The sequence below is a fragment of the Struthio camelus genome, chromosome 20 (genome assembly GCF_040807025.1).
Source record: "Struthio camelus isolate bStrCam1 chromosome 20, bStrCam1.hap1, whole genome shotgun sequence".
NCBI lineage: Eukaryota > Metazoa > Chordata > Aves > Struthioniformes > Struthionidae > Struthio > Struthio camelus.
Genome location: NC_090961.1, coordinates 208,896 through 226,404, shown reverse-complemented (window position 1 = coordinate 226,404; position 17,509 = coordinate 208,896). Strand labels below are relative to the sequence as shown.

The window sequence follows — 17,509 nt, the reverse complement described above, 5'->3', positions numbered from 1 at the left end:
GTTAATATAGCACACTGTCTTAAATAAATTGTTTTTTTTTCCCCCTATGGAAGCATCTCACATAATGAACATCCCCATGACCAGAGTTTTCTAGGTACTACAACACCAACAAGGATGTTCACGCTAGATGTAGTTCAGATGTGAAATTAATTTTTAAAGAACTAACATGAGATGATAAATACAGTAAAGTAAGATGTGATTAAATGCCACTTTCAGCAGATAATTTTGCTTCTGGAGCAGTCACCACAAAGAGAAGGATGGTGGTTACAGACCTCTAACAAAGAAGTTGAGCAGATTCCTACAGTTGTTTTGAATTTGTATCATGGGGACAACGTAGTTGTCTTCCACAGGATTAGAAACAGAAACTCACCAGTATTTATGAAAACCCTACAACTACCTGAGGACCTGCTCTCAGCACAGCACAACCTGACCTGAAGCTGCTCTAGGCCCTCCTTTTGTCCTAATAGCTGTCCTGACTGCGTGCTCACGTAGCCTCCTGTGGGTGGGCACTGTCTCCAGAGGTGCAAAGGGCTACGAATTCAAGGGGTTAATTATATTCAATTAGCAGTAAGGTAGGAAACGTTAAGACAATACCTAGCTGAGCGGTGAATGTGCTGATTTACAGCTAGCAGAAGCATCTGTGAACCACAGGTGGCCCCCTCAGTTCCTTAGACATCCTTGGGAACACGCTGCCTCAGTCTTGCTGCCCTCTGTTGCTCCAAGGAATCAAAGAAAGGGGGAGGTTGTATCATGTTAGTGCTACCAATTTCTGTACCAGCTCCTGACTAGCACCTGTTGTATGGCCAGAGCAGGTTTGTTTCAGTCAAGTGTTTCACTTTTTTGTCTAGAAAGCCTGAGGGCAGCACAGCACACTGACATTGTAACAGGTAAGAAGCAAAAAAAAAAAAATATATATATATATATACACACACACACACACATATACATATATATATATAGATAGATAGATAGATGCTAAGGTGGTGTATGTGTGCTCCAGAGCAAAGCTAGATGACAGCTGGGTAAGCAGAGGCTCTCAGCTAAGTCTTAAGATCACTGTATAGCCTGGGATCATCCTGATGGTGGCTGGAACCAGCATGCTGGTATCTTGTTACTTCCCTGCAGCTATGTGAGCTTGCTCAGCTTCTGTTTCAGTGGGGACAGATGTGCATTCACTGTAATCCCTTAGCTCTATGATACAAGCCATCTAGGTGGAGTTGTTTGCACGCTGTTCTCTTTTTGCTAATTCTTTTGTGTCCAACATGTTGTTTTAGTAACTAGAGAATATTAGGGTTAGGCTTCTGTCAATTGTAGTCTGATAAATGCTTGTGACTTTATCCATGTCTCTCAAGAGATTTATTTAATATTTGCTCTTAGCTGGACTTCCGATGATGGCTGTTTCCCTAGGTGTTTTCATTTCTGTTTAATCATTACAACTTAGAGAGGCTAGCATTTGTACTTACTTTTTTGCTGTCTCATTTTGCTTCATTTTAGAGCTAAGGGGGAAAAAACTATTTGCTTGACTCTATTTCTTTTCCCTAACGTTCAGCAAGTGTGATGCTATATAGATTTAGCTTTATTTTTAACATGAGTGTTTTTTTTTTTTTAACCCAAGATGTTGGTGTCAAAATATGGCAAAGTGGTAGTGCAATTATTGACTCATTAAATTTGAGGAACCTGGTGAGTTTTCAGATGGAGACAACCATACATGGAACATCACTGAAGTCCTGTTGTGTTTCTTTAAAAAAAAAAAAATGTTGATGAAGTCCTGTAGGCATTTTTAGAATGTGAGCCGTAGCAGTGTCCAGGTGAGGTGCAAGCACGGTGCAGTCTGAGAGCCTGCCTTCGGCAGCGACTCACCTCTGGTGCCTTGTTAGAAGCTGCAAGAAATTCTGTACCTGCCATTACAGACTATTCAGACCGCAAGATAATTCTTTCTTATCCTGTTATCTAGTGCCCAATTGAAGCTTTGCAGAACATTGAAGAGGATTTTGTCATTGTTTATCTTTGTTACATAAATTATTAATAAAAGTCTAATTCTTAATCTCAAAGATATTTTATGGTCAGTAGGTATGTAAATCTTTGTAATGGTAGCAGCAGTTTTAAATAATGTATAACATCACTCAAAGATGATTTGGGTGCTACATCAAAAAGCAATTGGACAAAAACAACCAGAAATATAGGCCCAGAAACAGGGCAAAGCTGTAAATGAGGTAAGAATGTACTGTACAAGCAAAGCATCTGTGGGTATGTGCATGTTTGCTGGTCAGCTTTGCTTGACCTCTTTAACAGCCCTATATCTGTCCATATTTAAAAGTATTAGGAACATGTCTACATTGGGAGACAAGCACGTGCAAGTTACAATTCCGACATAGATATGTATTGTATTGTTCTCTGGCTAGACACATCCACGCTGTGAGTCTTAACATATCCTAGATTAGAGTTACTTTTTCAATTTTTTGTATATTTGTATGGGTACTTACATATATACACACACATAATATATATTTGTCTATATAAATATATATATATAGTATATTTATTTTTATTTACTAATATATTTAATATTATGCAAAGATTTTGTGTACATTTGTGAGTATGTATGTATACTTGTCTGTGTATGTGTGTATATGTGTATACTACTAGTTGCAATTATTTTAAGTCTCTAGGGTGATGGCCTGCTAATGCAATATTTTGTTCCTTAAATGTTTGTGGAAGGGGAGTGGGAACACACCCAGATACTGGACACAATTTATGGGTAGGTTCACCCCCAGCTATCAACCTTGGCATGCACTATGAAGACACGTCCCCTGAAGGATGTGAAAATAACAATTACCACCGTGGAAATATGTGATGATTATGTTTGAGTTGAAAACTTTTCTGCATTTGCTGAATTTCTCCTTACTTTGAACTGAGGAAGGGGGATATGAGAGAAGAAAGAGGGGTAGGGCTTTTGGGGAGTTTTTTTGCGGGGGGTGGGGGGGTTCGGGGGTTCCTACTCCAGTTATTATTTTCTATCTCTCTCTCACGGGCTTTTTTTTTTTTTTTTTTTTGGCCTATGCGTCAAGGTAAATGGGCCAAGTGATTCCTTTGTGTCTTTATGTGGAAGTATCTCCAGTCCTTTAGTCTCCCTTGTTGCCAGTCTTTGAACCTCACTGTTTCTCTCCTACTAGGCAGAATAAGCAGAGATGATCAGTGACCTTCCTGTTTCCAATCAAACACTGGAAACTTGTCATGTTACAGTATATTTCAGGGTGATTTTTTACTATATTCAAACATTCCTCTCTTTCGAGTTAACAAACAGTTAACGTAGCCACCAAGGAAAGCTGTGCCAGGGAAGAGGGACACGTTGGTGCTGAAGTCCAGTTTGCAATGGACTGTTTTCTCATTCTTTCTGCCAGTTATTTACAGAGTCACAAGTGACCAGACCAAGAGCCACATCTTTTACTGACTTTCATGCTTCCTTTGGCTTAGTAATCTCCTGACATCACAACAGAGCTGTGGAAGAGACCTCCTAGAATGGAGATTTCTCTGGATAAAGTGAAAATGAAAGGTAAGCAAAGAAGTTGGGGGGTCACCTCTATTTATGAAGCAACATATTTCCTTCAGAAAAGGAGAGAAGGACCCTGGGCATGAGCATAACTCATCTGGAAAATTGCTGCACCCAAGATGAGTTGATGCAGCTCTGCTGTTGCGGTACGGTTTCAAGAAAATAAGCGTGAAGTCTTAAGGGTGGAAGACTTCTAATCCTTTTTTGGTTTGTTGATGGCTGTTTGTGGGTTTTTTTTGTTTATTTGTTTGTTTTTGAAGTAACTGGTCTATATAAAGAGCATATATAGATGAGTTATGGTACCTCAGCTAGAAAAGGAAGTACCTCTTAGAGCCATTCTGACAGGGCTCTGACCAGCCTCTCCTGGGGCCACCATCCACACCCCTGCCCATGGGCCCAGGAGCCCATTTAAGCACAGCCCCGGGCCTCGGTCCCTGCCCGAGTGGTGCCACAGGTGTGCTGGTCTGTACCTCGGCTATAGCCATGCCTGCACCGGGCCATACAGTCACCAGACCCGAGCCTGACCTGCGGCTCAGCTTCCCAGCATGACCTTGGACCTGCCTCATCACCGCTGACTTGCCTGATGACTCTTGGTTGAACACGGCTACAATTTCTGGGCCTGCCCTGCACCCTCACACAGCTGTGGTGGGGCTGGGCCCTCAGTGGCCAGGCCCCTGCCCTGCCGGATGGTCATCCCATCCCTTCGGGAGCAGCCAGCCCTCCCTGCTCCCTGATGTGTGCCTTATGATTGGCTGTGCCCTGGTCTGAGAAACGGGAGAAATTAGGATCTGCTGTTCAGAAGTAAAAAGTGACGAGAAGGGAAGCAGAAAGATGTGTTTCCCCTAGCAAACATATTAACTTTCTTTGAATTGCAGAGTGGCATAGGATGATTCTGCAAGAATAGATGTGTTGTGAGATAGAAAGAGGGAAGAGTAGGCTTCTGTTGTGTACCGGAAGAAAAAGCAATGACAGAATGGTGATGAACTGAAGATGTTGCTTAACTATCTGAAACAGGTTTTGTAGCAAGAAAATCATACTTTCTGTTTAATAGAAGTCAAAAGCAAGATGCGCAAGAAGTGCAAGATGGTTTAAAAAAAAAAAATCAGGGATGCTAAGATAGTGCCATTTTGTTTCCTTTTGACTTATGCAGGCACAAATGATGGAAGTGGGGGAATTAATAAAATACTGATTATTAGGACAACACAGTTGGCAGCCAAATTTGACTGACAAAATTCTGTTAAATATGAATCTTTCTTGTGCACAGAAAGGATGCAGACCTCTAATTAAAATTATCTTAGTGCAGACTTCTTCGGTTCTAGCATAAAAACCATGACAGACTTGACCAGAAGTCAAGCACTTCCCTGGAGGTTCTGCAGGAGGTGCTGTGTGCGCCCCACAGCCCTCAGTGCTCCTAACTGCAGTCACCTGGCTGAACGCGGTCAGGAAGTCTGAGAAGACTACAGTGCTCTTAGAGGGGATCCCTCCTGACATTAGTCTACTGAGTATTATAAATAGTATTACAGACAAATGTAGTATTAGTCAGTCTAAACCTCAAAACAAAGCAAACAAACAAACAACCTCACCTAAAGCTCTTATAATCTTCAAGTTTAGTGACAGCACTCAAACAGAAAGAAAAAGACTGTTGTTATCTCTTAGTCTGGTTTTGAAGGCTTTGTTTTTGGTAAATGAGAAGATCACACAGCATGATAGTTTCTTAGTGACATTTGTCTCTCATACTGCTGAGCAGTTGCAACAAGCTCCATACGGGGAAGTTGTTATTGCATTGCTAATTAAAGTCTTGCAGTGCTAACTAAAGCAGATGAAGGTCCACTGCCTTTCCAAGAATTAGCAAGTTGCTTCTCTCAGCTCACATATAGAGGCTTGCACAGACTAACAACTTCAAAAGCTGGCCTATTCTAGTCTGTGCGTCCAGGGCCTGAACAATCTCTTGGACTAGAAGGAACCTTCAGCCCTACTGAGTGTTGAGTAGCTGCACGTACGGCAGCCACTCCTTCTGTACAGGCTTATCTCTCAGGAGCTCTCAATAGCTAAGTTATGGCATACCAGTTTCATAACAATACCTGTATGTATAGCAATAGCATTCAAATACAATAAATGAGTTATTGGAAGCCTTCTCTGAGCTTTTACAAGCTTTTTAAATAGAAGGTGTGATCCAAGTGAGAGCATAAGAACTGCTTTATGAGAGGAGTCAGCTGGCAGTTGCTTTTCTGTGTTGTAGTTTACGTCAGTTTGAGGAGTGTTAATAAGAGATAAGCAAGTCAGAAAAGGCTATGTTTATTACATTTTTCCTCCAAAAAAGCTGACTTATTTTCATATAACGAAAGTGAAGTACAAATTCAGACTCCTTTTGAAAACAAGTCCAATAAACACTTTATAAATAAGGCTATTAATGTATTTTAGAATTCTAGGAATTTTAACATACCTGTTTAACATACCTATTTGAAAACATTGACTTAGAGGAGGTTCAGCTGATGAAGTGTGCTGTTAAAAAGCATCAAAATTTCGCATACTGAACGGAGCCAAGTAAAGTGGTAAAGGGAAGTGGATGTTAGTTGTGTAATAATCTGTTTTGCTTAGCATCGAAGTTGTTAATGGGTTCCTGAGGCTAACTTCATTCTTACTGATGTTTTCTTTTACTTAAAAAAAAAAAAAAAGTGTATGAGCATTGTTAACGATATCATTGCTTGGAGACTTTTTACCTAATGGGCACGTATGACAACCACAGTAACACAACTAGCCTAACTTCAGGCAGGAGCAGCCTGATCACCTATCATTTTCCGAGTTAATGACTATTTGAGAGACTGAGATGTTTTAAAGATATAAGTGTGATTTGGAGAATGTGCAATTTAATTAAATTGATAAAGTTGTTCATCTGAGAAAATGGCAGAGCAGAAAGTAAATTGATTTGCAGTACAGGAAGTTAACCAAGTCACCGGATTTCCCATAGACGGTCTAAAGTACTAGTATAATTGCAGAGGAAGCAGATGTTGAGGAGACAAGCGAGGCTGCAAAGGTCTCCCCTTTCAAAGGGAGCAAGAGACAGAACTCAGGTTGAAGCAGTGGAAAGCATGAAGTGCTGGACAGACTTTGAACTGTGAGTAGATATACTGTCTCTTTTCTGATTCCTGCTGTGTTCAGGAAAGCATGATTTCGTGCGTTCTCGTGAAGTATTTAGACTGCACCTAACAAACATGGATTCCACTAGCGATTATTTTCTCCCCAACCGCAAAATGCTGAGCTTTTGGCTAATTGGACAAGGCAAAATGGGTGACAGCGCTTTATAAAGCGCCATAACACAGCTATTAAAAGCAAGATCTTACTGTTTTGTGTAAAGAAGTTTCTCGAACTCTGTTGATATAACATACGTTACAGTAAAACGTTGTCTTTCGATTTCTTCTCTGTATTGCTAGTGGCATTACTCTAAATAGGCAGAGGAGGTCCAGAGTCGCTAACCTATTTTAAAAGCTCCTCTTTTAAGCAGAAGGGATATTTTTCAGCTTCTGATCACACAAAATATTTTTTTCAATAGCTAAAGAAGTCTGTAGTGATACCAGTCATGGTGAAAGAGTGGTCATTTGCCCAACATTAGAATGTCACCTTTTATGAAGTGAGGCTTTGCCAACATATGTTTGTTTGAAGAAAGGACAGTACAAAGCATGGCAATACGTGTCTCTTAATGAGTACGTGTGCAGAATCCTTTTTCAGAATGGCAATGGCTATTTATGTTCAGAAATGACTGCTCTGGTAACAGCCAAGATACAGCTTTTCTTTTCTTCTTTTTTTGATAATCCCGCTCCAGCTAGAAAAGAGGACCTTTTAGTCACCTAGTTAGTGGACACCAGCTAAAGTGTGCAACCTGTGGATTCTGAAAGAGATGGCACCATCTCGAACTCAAACTTATATTTCATATTTAGGAATTGATGCCATCTATTCCTTGAAAAATGTATATATTAACTAATCTCCCTGGGATCAGCTCAAGATAAAAGATAGAAATGTGATCAGAGTTGATAACCACTGGAGGTTTCCAGAAATTCTTTAAACAATTCTGTGAGGGTCAAACAACAGGTTATTTAAAGAGTTGATATGTATCTCTAAGCATTGCTCTATTTTTATAGCCGCCTTTATATAAAAGAAGTGAATTGTTTTTTTTCTTATCCTGATCCATAAAATTACATTCACAATCACTGTTCGTGCCCTAGCAGGCCATAGGTTTATAATAGGATTGCTAATCTACTTTGTCCCAGATCAAGTGCATGATTATGCTTTTGACGTGCTAAAACTACTCAATTAAAGTGGCAGAACAACTGTTTCTGTTCCAGTAGGCCTATTGGCCTAAAAAATAGGCTATTAGGATGAACTTGCATTGCCTGAATTGTGTAATGTATTCAAACAAAATTTCTGAAGAGAAACTATACCAAAGCAGTTTGTTTGCACCTGATTAAAAATAGATGACAGACTATGTTTTAGACTAGAAGATATGAAATGCAGGGGAATGTGTAAGTGGACTTCCTGCTTTGTGTAACTCAGGCATTAAAATGGCAACTTCTGTGCATAGGAATGTGGCGGGATTTCTCTATCTCGCTCTCTCTGTCTCTTCCACCCCCCCACCCCCAAATGGTTAGAAAATAGTGATGTTCCAACAGGGAGAGGGGGTAAATGAGAGTACTTGCCATAAGTGGATTTTGCCATGAGGTTTCTATTGCAGAAACTGACTAACAGTTTGCTAGTATTTCTTAAATATTAAAAATGCAGTTTTCATGTAAACTTCCCAAGCCCAATTTAACACGAATTTTTAAGGCATAGAGCTGCCTGGAGTGTAAGACTGACATTTGAGAACAAATTTTACCAGAAGTGTATAATTTTTTTGCTAAGCACCTATATCCAAAAAACTGGACCCTGTATTTCTGTAAATGAGCAGAATAGACATTAATGATGAGAAACTTTACCAGTGCTTTTTTTTCATCTTACCTTTTAGTAAATTTGTCCAGTCTCTTATGCAGTAAGTCATCCCTCCAGAACAGTAACAAAAGTTTTTATCTAGATTCTCTAATGTGCTATACCTTCCTCAGTCACTTTGTTGTTCTTTTGGGTGGGAAGAGAAGAATGGGACCCATAAACTACTCTGCTTTTACAACTTAATGGAAGTTCCTGACCTCTGTCTCTTTAATTCCTCTCCACCTTCAGACCCACTTCAATCTCTGCAAAAAGTTCTCTTGACTTCTTCCAAGAGAGTGCCAAATCCCCACCTCCAAAGTATATTTATATTTTTTTTTTAAAAAGGAAAATAAAAGCAATTCTGAGTATAAAAAAAACTTATTTTATTCTATTTTCTAGGCCACAGAAATGAAAAATAACAGCTGAGCAACATCTTGGGTTTGCTAATTACACCAGGTAGCAGTGTTTTCATCATGTTCTTCAAACCTCAAACTCTGAAGTCAGTGTAGAGTTGTAACCATTGCAATTTTGTGAGTAATTAGACAGCAGTTATTATTCAATTGGGATTGAATGCATACAGAAGAGGACAGAACAGCTACAAATGATACAGACTCTTAACAGTAAATTTTTGTGATGTGTTGTTGTGATGTGTTGTTGTGACATGTAACGTTTTATCATGCCATTATGGCCACCCATAGCAGAGCTTAGTTTAATTTGGTTTTAATTTGCCTTCCATCTGCTCGATGGCTTTAGCATGTCTAAATATCAAGCTGTACTTTTATTGAAAATCTTCATGTTGTAGTCCGATACAGTCTGTAGTCTGTAGACCTTATTCAGAGAACTTGAATTTTCCATGGCAAGGTTAAAAGGTTCAGTTGTGCATGTGGATGAATTGAATGGTCCCACTATTCACATGAAGTCCTGCTGAAATCAACTGCCAATTTAAAACAGTGATCTAAGACTTCATATTTAGTGGTAAAATCAATTTATATTTAAAGTAATATCAGCCATTTAAACAAGAGAAAAGATCATTCTTTCCAAACCTCTTTTTCTAAGTGATGTTGAATACAGTTCAATGCAAAGCATTTCTTTTCTTTTTTTTTTTTTTTTTGGTAAATGATTAAAAGTGTGCTTTTTTATTCTTTGTTTTAGAGAAAGTGAGTGGAAGATTGAGTGGAAGATTGAGTGTACAAGAGTGTGTTAAGTTTCAAGTTGTGCTGTTCAACGATGATGCACTGTGGAAAAAGACACATTTGTGCTGTTGTTGCATGTCTCCTTATATTTGCAAGCATTTTAATCTGCTCCAGGAAAGGTACTCAGCTACAGAACATTATAACTAGAAAAATCTTCCCCCAGGCAAGAACTGTCAGTCCAGAAAGTCAGCTTTGTAGAGGAAAACCTGCTCAAAATGTAATAACACCGTTAAAAGATAACAGAACGTTTATCATTGCCCCGTACTTTGATGACAGAGAAAGCAAAGTCACCCGTGTGATTGGGATTGTTCACCATGAAGATGTAAAAGAACTTTACTGCTGGTTCTGCTGTCAGCCTCAGGGAAAGATACATGTGTCAAAATCACAAATTGAGGTTCACTCAGATAGATTTGGATTCCCTTATGGTGCAGCAGACATAGTTTGCTTGGAACCCCAAAACTGCGATCCGACGCATGTATCGGTTCATTGGTCCCCCCATGGAAATATTGACCAGCTGCCAAGGTTTGAAATTAAAAACCGCAAGGCCGAGACCTTTTCTGTTGACTTCACTGTATGCATCTCTGCCATGTTTGGAAATTACAACAATGTCTTACAGTTTATACAGAGTATGGAGATGTATAAGATTCTTGGGGTACAGAAAGTGGTGGTCTATAAGAACAGCTGCAGCCAGCTGATGGAGAAAGTCTTGAAGTTCTATGTGGAAGAAGGGACCGTAGAAATAATTCCCTGGCCAATAAATTCACACCTCAAGGTTTCTTCTAAATGGCACTTTTCTATGGATCCCAAAGATATTGGCTACTATGGCCAAATCACAGCACTAAATGACTGTGTATATCGTAACATGCAGAGGAGCAAGTTTGTGGTTCTTAATGATGCTGATGAAATAATTCTTCCCCTTAAGCACCCAGACTGGAAAACAATGATGAGCAGTCTTCAGGAACAAAACCCAGGGACTGGCATTTTCCTCTTTGAGAATCATATCTTCCCTGAAACCGTATCTACCCATATGTTCAACATTTCATCCTGGAATACCGTGCCAGGTATTAACATACTGCAGCATGTTCATAGAGAGCCTGACAGGAAAGAGGTTTTTAATCCCAGAAAAATGATAATTGATCCAAGAAAAGTGATTCAGACTTCAGTCCACTCTGTCCTGCGTGGTTATGGGAAGAGTGTGAGTGTTCCTGTGGATGTTGCCCTTATTTATCACTGTCGGGTGCCCCTCCAAGGAAACCTTCCCCGAGAGTCCCTCATCAGGGATACCACACTGTGGCGATATAACTCATCATTAATCATGAATGTTAACAAAGTGCTGCATCAAACAGTACTGGAAGCTCAACAGTGAAACCTGGGTTATAAGGCGGGAAAGTGGAGAGCTGCCCACATCCTCAGGGAGCAGAGGATATCACTTAAAAGTTCACACTGGAAATGCTTCCAGATGAAGATTTTTGTAAAGCTTTGGGGGAAACATTCCTTTTACGTACTGTATAAAGGTAAATGCATTTTATCTGTGACCTGAAACAAGGGGCCTAAAGGTGAAGATAATTTCAAAACTAAAAAACTGTGTTTGATCCCAGGAAGGCAATTCAGTCCTCAGTCCCCTGAGCATAGAGGGGTCTGGAGAACTTTGGGAGGAGCCCGATGACACTGTTACATGTCATTGCAGGAAATCTTATAAATTAAATTTTTTGAACACAGGGATTCATTGCTTTGGAAATATAATATATATCTTTAGTTACAAAAGTTAAGTGTTGGGGAAGCTAATATTTTAAGTGCAGCAGAGAAACTAAAAGAGGCATTGCAATACGTATTTAATGGAATGTTCTCCACAACAATACACTTTTAGGCTCATCTATTGCTCATAGGAGGCAAAGCTCAAATGGCAATCACCATTAGAAAAGATCTCACCAAGAATGTTCATAGAACTCAAGAGTTACAAACTGGACGTTATCGCATCAATGCCTGTGTTAGCAGTTGCTGTCTCTAAGAGCGAAAGCTTGGACATTAAAACTTATAAGGTAAAAGTACTGGTGTGAATGATGGGCTTGTGTGATCATGTAATTATCAGAGTTTCTTTTACTATTTTTCATTGATTTGCTGTTTGAAAATATAATGGCTCCTTTGTGTGTCTCTATTCTGCATGAAGTTAATGAGCTGAGCAGACAACGCGGCGGTCCAGCCCGGGGCCCCCGCAGACAGCGGACGCTCGCGGCTCTCCGCGGCTCGGTGCCGGGGGCGGTGCCGGCGGAGCCGCGCTGGCGCCCCGCCCGCCGCTCTGCCGGGCCCCGGGGCGAGGGGCCACCGCCCCCCCGGGCACGGCCCCGCCCCCCGGGCACGGCCCCGCCCCCGGGCACGGCCCCGCCCCCCGGGCACGGCCCCGCCCCCGGGCACGGCCCCGCCCCCCCGGCCCCGGCCCCGCCCCCCCGGCCCCGGCCGCGGCTCTTGGCGCTGCTCGCTGTCCCGCCGCCGCCGCCGCTTCTCTGGGCGGCGGGTGGAGGGGGCGCTTGTCCCCGGGTTGCCCGGGCCGCGGCGGCAGCGCGGAGGTGCTGCTGCGGGAGCTGCTGCGGCGGCCGGTGCGGAGCGCACCGCACCGCCGTCGGGGCCGCCGCCTCGTGAAACTGCGGGGAGCGGGGGGGGATCCGCATGCAGATCCTGTCCCTGGCTTCCCTGCGCTTGCGAGAGAGGCTCTCCAGGCTCAGGAGTTTGTTTTCATGCCGACAAGTAGCATGATCAGATGGCACTCAGCTGCAATACTGTTTTGCTGTACTGGTGATAGTCCCTTACTGGTAAATTAAAGGTATTTATTAATTCTACAACATGTTTTTTGTCTTTGTTTGGGGGGGAGTGGTTTTGTTTTGTTTTGTTTTTTGAAGTCTCCATCAGCATACACTCCAAATCTGGAAGTTTAATTTTAGATTTAAAGAATGCATAACTCCTGAAAGAGTGGTTTCAATATGAAAGACAAAAAAGTTGGGGGGGAAAAAAAAAAGCCCATTTAACTGTTGTCTTGCAACTTTTATTTTGCCTGACCTCTTCAAAGTCCACAAAAACTGAGCATTACAGTTGTTCACAATTGTGTTTACAGTTGGAGGTACAGTAGATTATAAAAGAAAAGCTTATGCATGTACAGGAAATTATATGGTTTACTGCTGTGCCAGGCCTAATACACAACAACTAAGTATTACGAAATTATGCTTTACTGTGCCTTCTTTGTAATGAGAATAGACATGGGCAAATCAGTCTATGTTGTGGCAATATTTTACCAACAATGGAATAATACTGCCCTCAGTTTAACCCTTCAACCGCTAAACTTCAAACACTGGCTCGTGTAAGAGTGGAAAACCACTGGAACTGCAAAGAGTCTTTCTGTAAAAAATGAGCTATCAAGAAATTAGAGATGGACAGTCTAGATTAAGATGCTAAATGGTTATTATTCTTTCGAACTTTTATTTATATTTAAGCATCAGTGCTTTACATTGTTACTTTTGGCAAAGCAATAAGCAGAGGATAGAGAATACATTTTACCAAAAATAATAAATTAATAGTGCTATTTCTTACTATTGGCTTTTTAGTTTGACCATGGATAGTTCAAGGATAAGGCCTTCGTCTTTCATCATTCCTATACTACTGAATCTAGTGCTGCTTATTAGCAGTTGAAACTTTACAACCACCTCTATTGCCCGTCTGAATTATGTTTATTTCTCCCCCTATACCGACCCCAAGTCAGAAGGTGTAAGGATAAAGTGATAGTTACCAAAAATTAAACTCAATGTAGTCTTTGCAAAGAATGTTGAAATGGCTATCAGGAAAGATCTTCAGCTGTACTAATACAAAGAAAACAAATTGAAAAGGAGGGCCACCTCGTAGAGAATACGTGGGGAAGATTAATAACCCAGGGATAGCTCTTGAACTAAATTAGCACTTTGATTCAAGTTTTAGTAAGGATAATGTTAACTGTGGAAGTTAAAGAAAGATAATGGGAATGAAGGTCTGAGAACAGGACTTACTATAGCAAAGATACTAAAACAACACTCCAGGTGGAAGGTAATACTGAATAATTGCCATTCCAAAATTCTAAGAAGAGAGACAAACTATTGAAGACGCAATAACAGATACTTAATAAAGGTGTCACAATCATGGTGTTGCAATATGATAAAAGAAAGCAGGAGTTGTTGTTTTGTTTAAGAAGGGAGGAGGACAAAAAGGTAATTTAGGCATACGCACATCTGCAAGTGTGATCTTGATTGGACACAAGGCTTTAGAGTAGAGTTTGGAAAGAAGACAACTAAAGAAATAAGGAGAAATGTGATTAGTTCAATCAGCTGGGAAAAGAACTCTTTATTATGACCTTGTTGAAGAAGAAAACACATTGGGTAACTGCACCCTTGGGTGAAAGACTGGTATAGTAATCTCAGGCTGATGACAGACAGGCTCAGATGTATCTGTGCAATGTAATGCAGCTACAAAAAAAAATGTAATCCTAGTATATGTTAAGAAAGACTATTTCCTACAATGATGGGGCTTATCATTGACATTTACAAATGGAAGAGGACCATACATTTCTGGTCTCCTGCGCTAGAGACTAATTGAAACTGGGCCAACTGCAGAGAAGCAGCTGACCAAGGAAGAGTGTTTTTTTTTGAGTAGAAATTAGAACAGCCTGTCTTGTTTAATGAAAAACTAGCAAGAAAGGAGACTAGGAGGGCTATGACTCCACAGGAGTACATAAATGCAGTAGGGAGGAAGAAAGGCTGTTTAAAATTAGAGGAATACTGAAGAAGAATAAACTAGTGCAAAGTAGTTATTGATAGTGTTAGGTTAACTTTAATATTAAAGCACATAGCAGATCTGCATGGTTTGTATTATGTTCTATTTGAATAGTAATTGGAATAAAACACACAAGAATAGAAACAGTTGTTGTTATTAGAAGGAAATCAACTCTTTGAAATATGCTGGAAGCATATTTTTGAAGCTAAAACTTGCCAATAGTCATACGGAGAAAGTGGGGGAGTAGAAATATGATGTTCCTGATTAGTCTTCCCTTCTATGTATTTGTACCAAATGTCTATGCTATTGACCACAGGAGATCAAAATTCATGACTCACATATCAGAAAACAGTAAATTTCATCCCTAAAATAATTAGGGCTTTCTTTTTTTCTAAGATTCTGTTTAGGTATGTCTTGACTTCTGTATTGTGTTCTTTTTCTCTGCTTCTGTAGCCTGCTATTGTTTCAGCTCTCTCTTACTTCCTCCTCAGAATCTGCATTCACCTACTTAATTAGGCCTATAACATATTGCTCAGAAGGAAGTGTCCAATGAATACAAATTATCATCTTTATATAGTAAGCTTTTCTAGTTTTCTTTAAATATGTTTATGAACTGCAAATACCTCAACATGTAAGAGTAATTTCCGCAAGGAAACTTAACTATGTAGCCTTCAAAAATCGCAGAAGAGCCTAGGTCTGATTTGCTTGAGCAACTCCTCGTGCAGGTTTATAATTTAAATTAAGTTATTGGGAGGCAGCTGTATGCCTTGCTCAAAAGAAGGGGAACTTGTTTTTCTGGTAGGTGTGGATGCTGTTACTGACATTAAGGCACACTAAGCATTTGAAATAAAATGTGCTGGCAAGTATCTTAGGTATTGTATCTACATTTTTCCCTAGTCTCATTCTATATTGAACAATTCTTGCAATTTATCATAAAAATTTGGAAGATTTTTTTCTGGGTAGAATTGAGCAATTGGTGGATATACCATACCGAAAAGTAACTGTCTGGATAACCAGCTGGAGAACTGAACAAAACTTCACTCTGCTGCCTGCTTTAAAAGGTACGTTTGCTTTCAGATGCTCCCTGTTCACAACACAGTTGCAAAGATGCTTTGTTGTTCATTATTTATAGCCAACAAAAGCAGAAGAAACAACAAAATAACAGGTAATAAATTAATTGCATTTTTTAATGCTGATATGTTGTTATATTTCTTTAGTAAAGACTATTTATTCTATAGGACTGAACAATATTTTGTCATAAATGCATAAGATCAAGGAGAAATGTTCAATGGGACCTACTCTATGTTATAAGAATGCTAACATATCTAAAAACCTGAGAACCTGAGAATGAGATCAGTAAATGCTCCAGATAGATAAACTTTTTGTCTAACTTTAGAATGTTTGATTAAAAAAAAAGACTTACACATTTTGAGTTGTTCTTAGTTACAATTCTCCAGCAGAAAGTTGTATGACAGTACCAGACTTTTAACCATACATTTGTTCTGGGTTCAGCTCTAAAATGTAAGTATTTTACATTTTAAGTAAGTGGACATTCTCCACTTTAGAGACACAATGGAGTCAGTACAGCCTGCTGCTGCTGTTCTACTTTGTCCCTAGCGTGGTGTAGTGAGATTTGTGGTGCCCTATGACAGTTCTGTGCTGCAAAGCAATTTCCTGGGAGCTGTCAAAGGCTGCTATAAATCATATCAGTCTTAGAAAATGGGGCATTTTAAGGGCTGTGTTGTGATTATACCTCTTCTTACTTTTATTTTGGAGGAAGAGCAATTGGGAAAAATATTGCATATCCTTCTGAAGGCTTGGGCACTCTGCCTAAACTCAGCTGAGATTCAGAAGTTAGATTGCTAATTTTGGAGAATATGTTAAAGCAGAAAACCAGGCCCCTAAATAACTTTTTAAGCCAAACAGTGAAGCTGTCAGTGAATTCAGGCACTTCCAAAGTTGTGAAGCTGCCGAGTATGATCTCTGGAACAAAACTGTGGATTTAGGTGTTTATGTGCTTCCTAGATTTGTCTCTTTCTTACTTTGCTCCTACAAATTTAAAATGATAATATTCTGTTACATCACAAAAGACTATTGAAGTAGAAGCTCTCAAAATATCTTTATACAATGTGTGAAATTAAAAAAAAAAAGATAAAAGAAAAGGAGGAAATATTAGGTCTAATTCTAATTTGAGAATAGATTAGTAACATTTTTTCCAAAACATGTTACTCAGAGATTTAGTATGTGCATAGTCTCTAAAGATACTTTAAAAAAAAGAAAAAAAAGCAAGTAAGTAACTGTGTTGGGACTTTTGAGAAGCAAGTGGAAGGATAAGAAATATGACAAACTTCCAAAATCTGCTACATTTATGATATTACTACATGCTTTCTCTATAAATTATGCACATAAAAATCAGGGTCTTTTAGCAGCACAAATTTTCTTGTCAGCAGCTATGCAGCAATGACATGTCTACAGGAAACATCTCCATCTTCTGCAATAGAATCAGTTTATTCCATTATTTATTTCCATTTTACCTCACTCTTCTTGCTGCAAGTCAGGGACACTTTCTCCTACCCAGTCCAGTGTTTCTAGTCTAAATAACAGTAATTTGATTAATCTGGGGCACTCTTCTTCTGAGAATCTGTGTGATATAAGCAGGCCTTTAAAGAGGTTTGCTGTTCCCTTACTGCTCATTATATCTGGATCCCTAAAGATGAATTTGTAAAGAAAATTTTAATCTGAGCTCCGCTTACAGAAATTACTGCTTGAGAGTGCCATGAGCTCTCTTTCAAACCTCAACACATGCCAGCATGTGATTGCTGCTGAGGGTGCTCAGGGGTGCCTGTCTGTGCTGGCAGCAGCGGGAGAGGAAGACTTCATTCTCCAGAGCCATGCCAGGGACTGCGGGCATTAAAATAATGTCAGCAGACCGAGATCGCTATTGAGAATAATATGAGGCTGCCTTCCCTACAAAGCCTGCGTTAAACAACGCTAAGTATGGTAGTGCTGATAAGTGGAACTA

General features: G+C 39.9%; 1 protein-coding gene across 7 annotated transcripts; it reads left to right on the top strand.

The window, feature by feature from the left end:
• The first annotated feature begins 3,387 nt into the window (after nucleotides 1-3,387).
• On the top strand, nucleotides 3,388-11,854 carry LOC104149496 (beta-1,4-galactosyltransferase galt-1-like). 7 transcript variants are annotated; one of them, XM_068914423.1, is made up of 4 exons: nucleotides 6,541-6,665; nucleotides 8,906-8,962; nucleotides 9,659-10,760; nucleotides 11,567-11,854. In XM_068914423.1, the coding sequence occupies exons 3-4, from the start codon at nucleotides 9,734-9,736 to the stop codon at nucleotides 11,614-11,616; spliced, it is 1,077 nt and encodes a 358-aa protein (XP_068770524.1). In that variant the 5' UTR covers nucleotides 6,541-6,665; nucleotides 8,906-8,962; nucleotides 9,659-9,733; the 3' UTR covers nucleotides 11,617-11,854. The 7 variants fall into 7 exon arrangements, with proteins under 7 accessions (XP_009681435.2, XP_009681434.2, XP_009681436.2 ...); XM_009683139.2 differs by lacking the exon at nucleotides 6,541-6,665 and adding an exon at nucleotides 3,404-3,553 and having other exon boundaries at nucleotides 9,659-11,854; XM_009683141.2 differs by lacking the exon at nucleotides 6,541-6,665 and adding an exon at nucleotides 3,410-3,553 and having other exon boundaries at nucleotides 8,906-8,965; nucleotides 9,659-11,854.
• The last annotated feature ends 5,655 nt before the right edge of the window (nucleotides 11,855-17,509 follow it).

Coding starts and splice junctions, on each gene's coding strand:
- LOC104149496 (XM_009683140.2), top strand. CDS start 9,734: ATGATGCACTGTGGAAAAAGACACATTTGTGCTGTTGTTGCATGTCTC.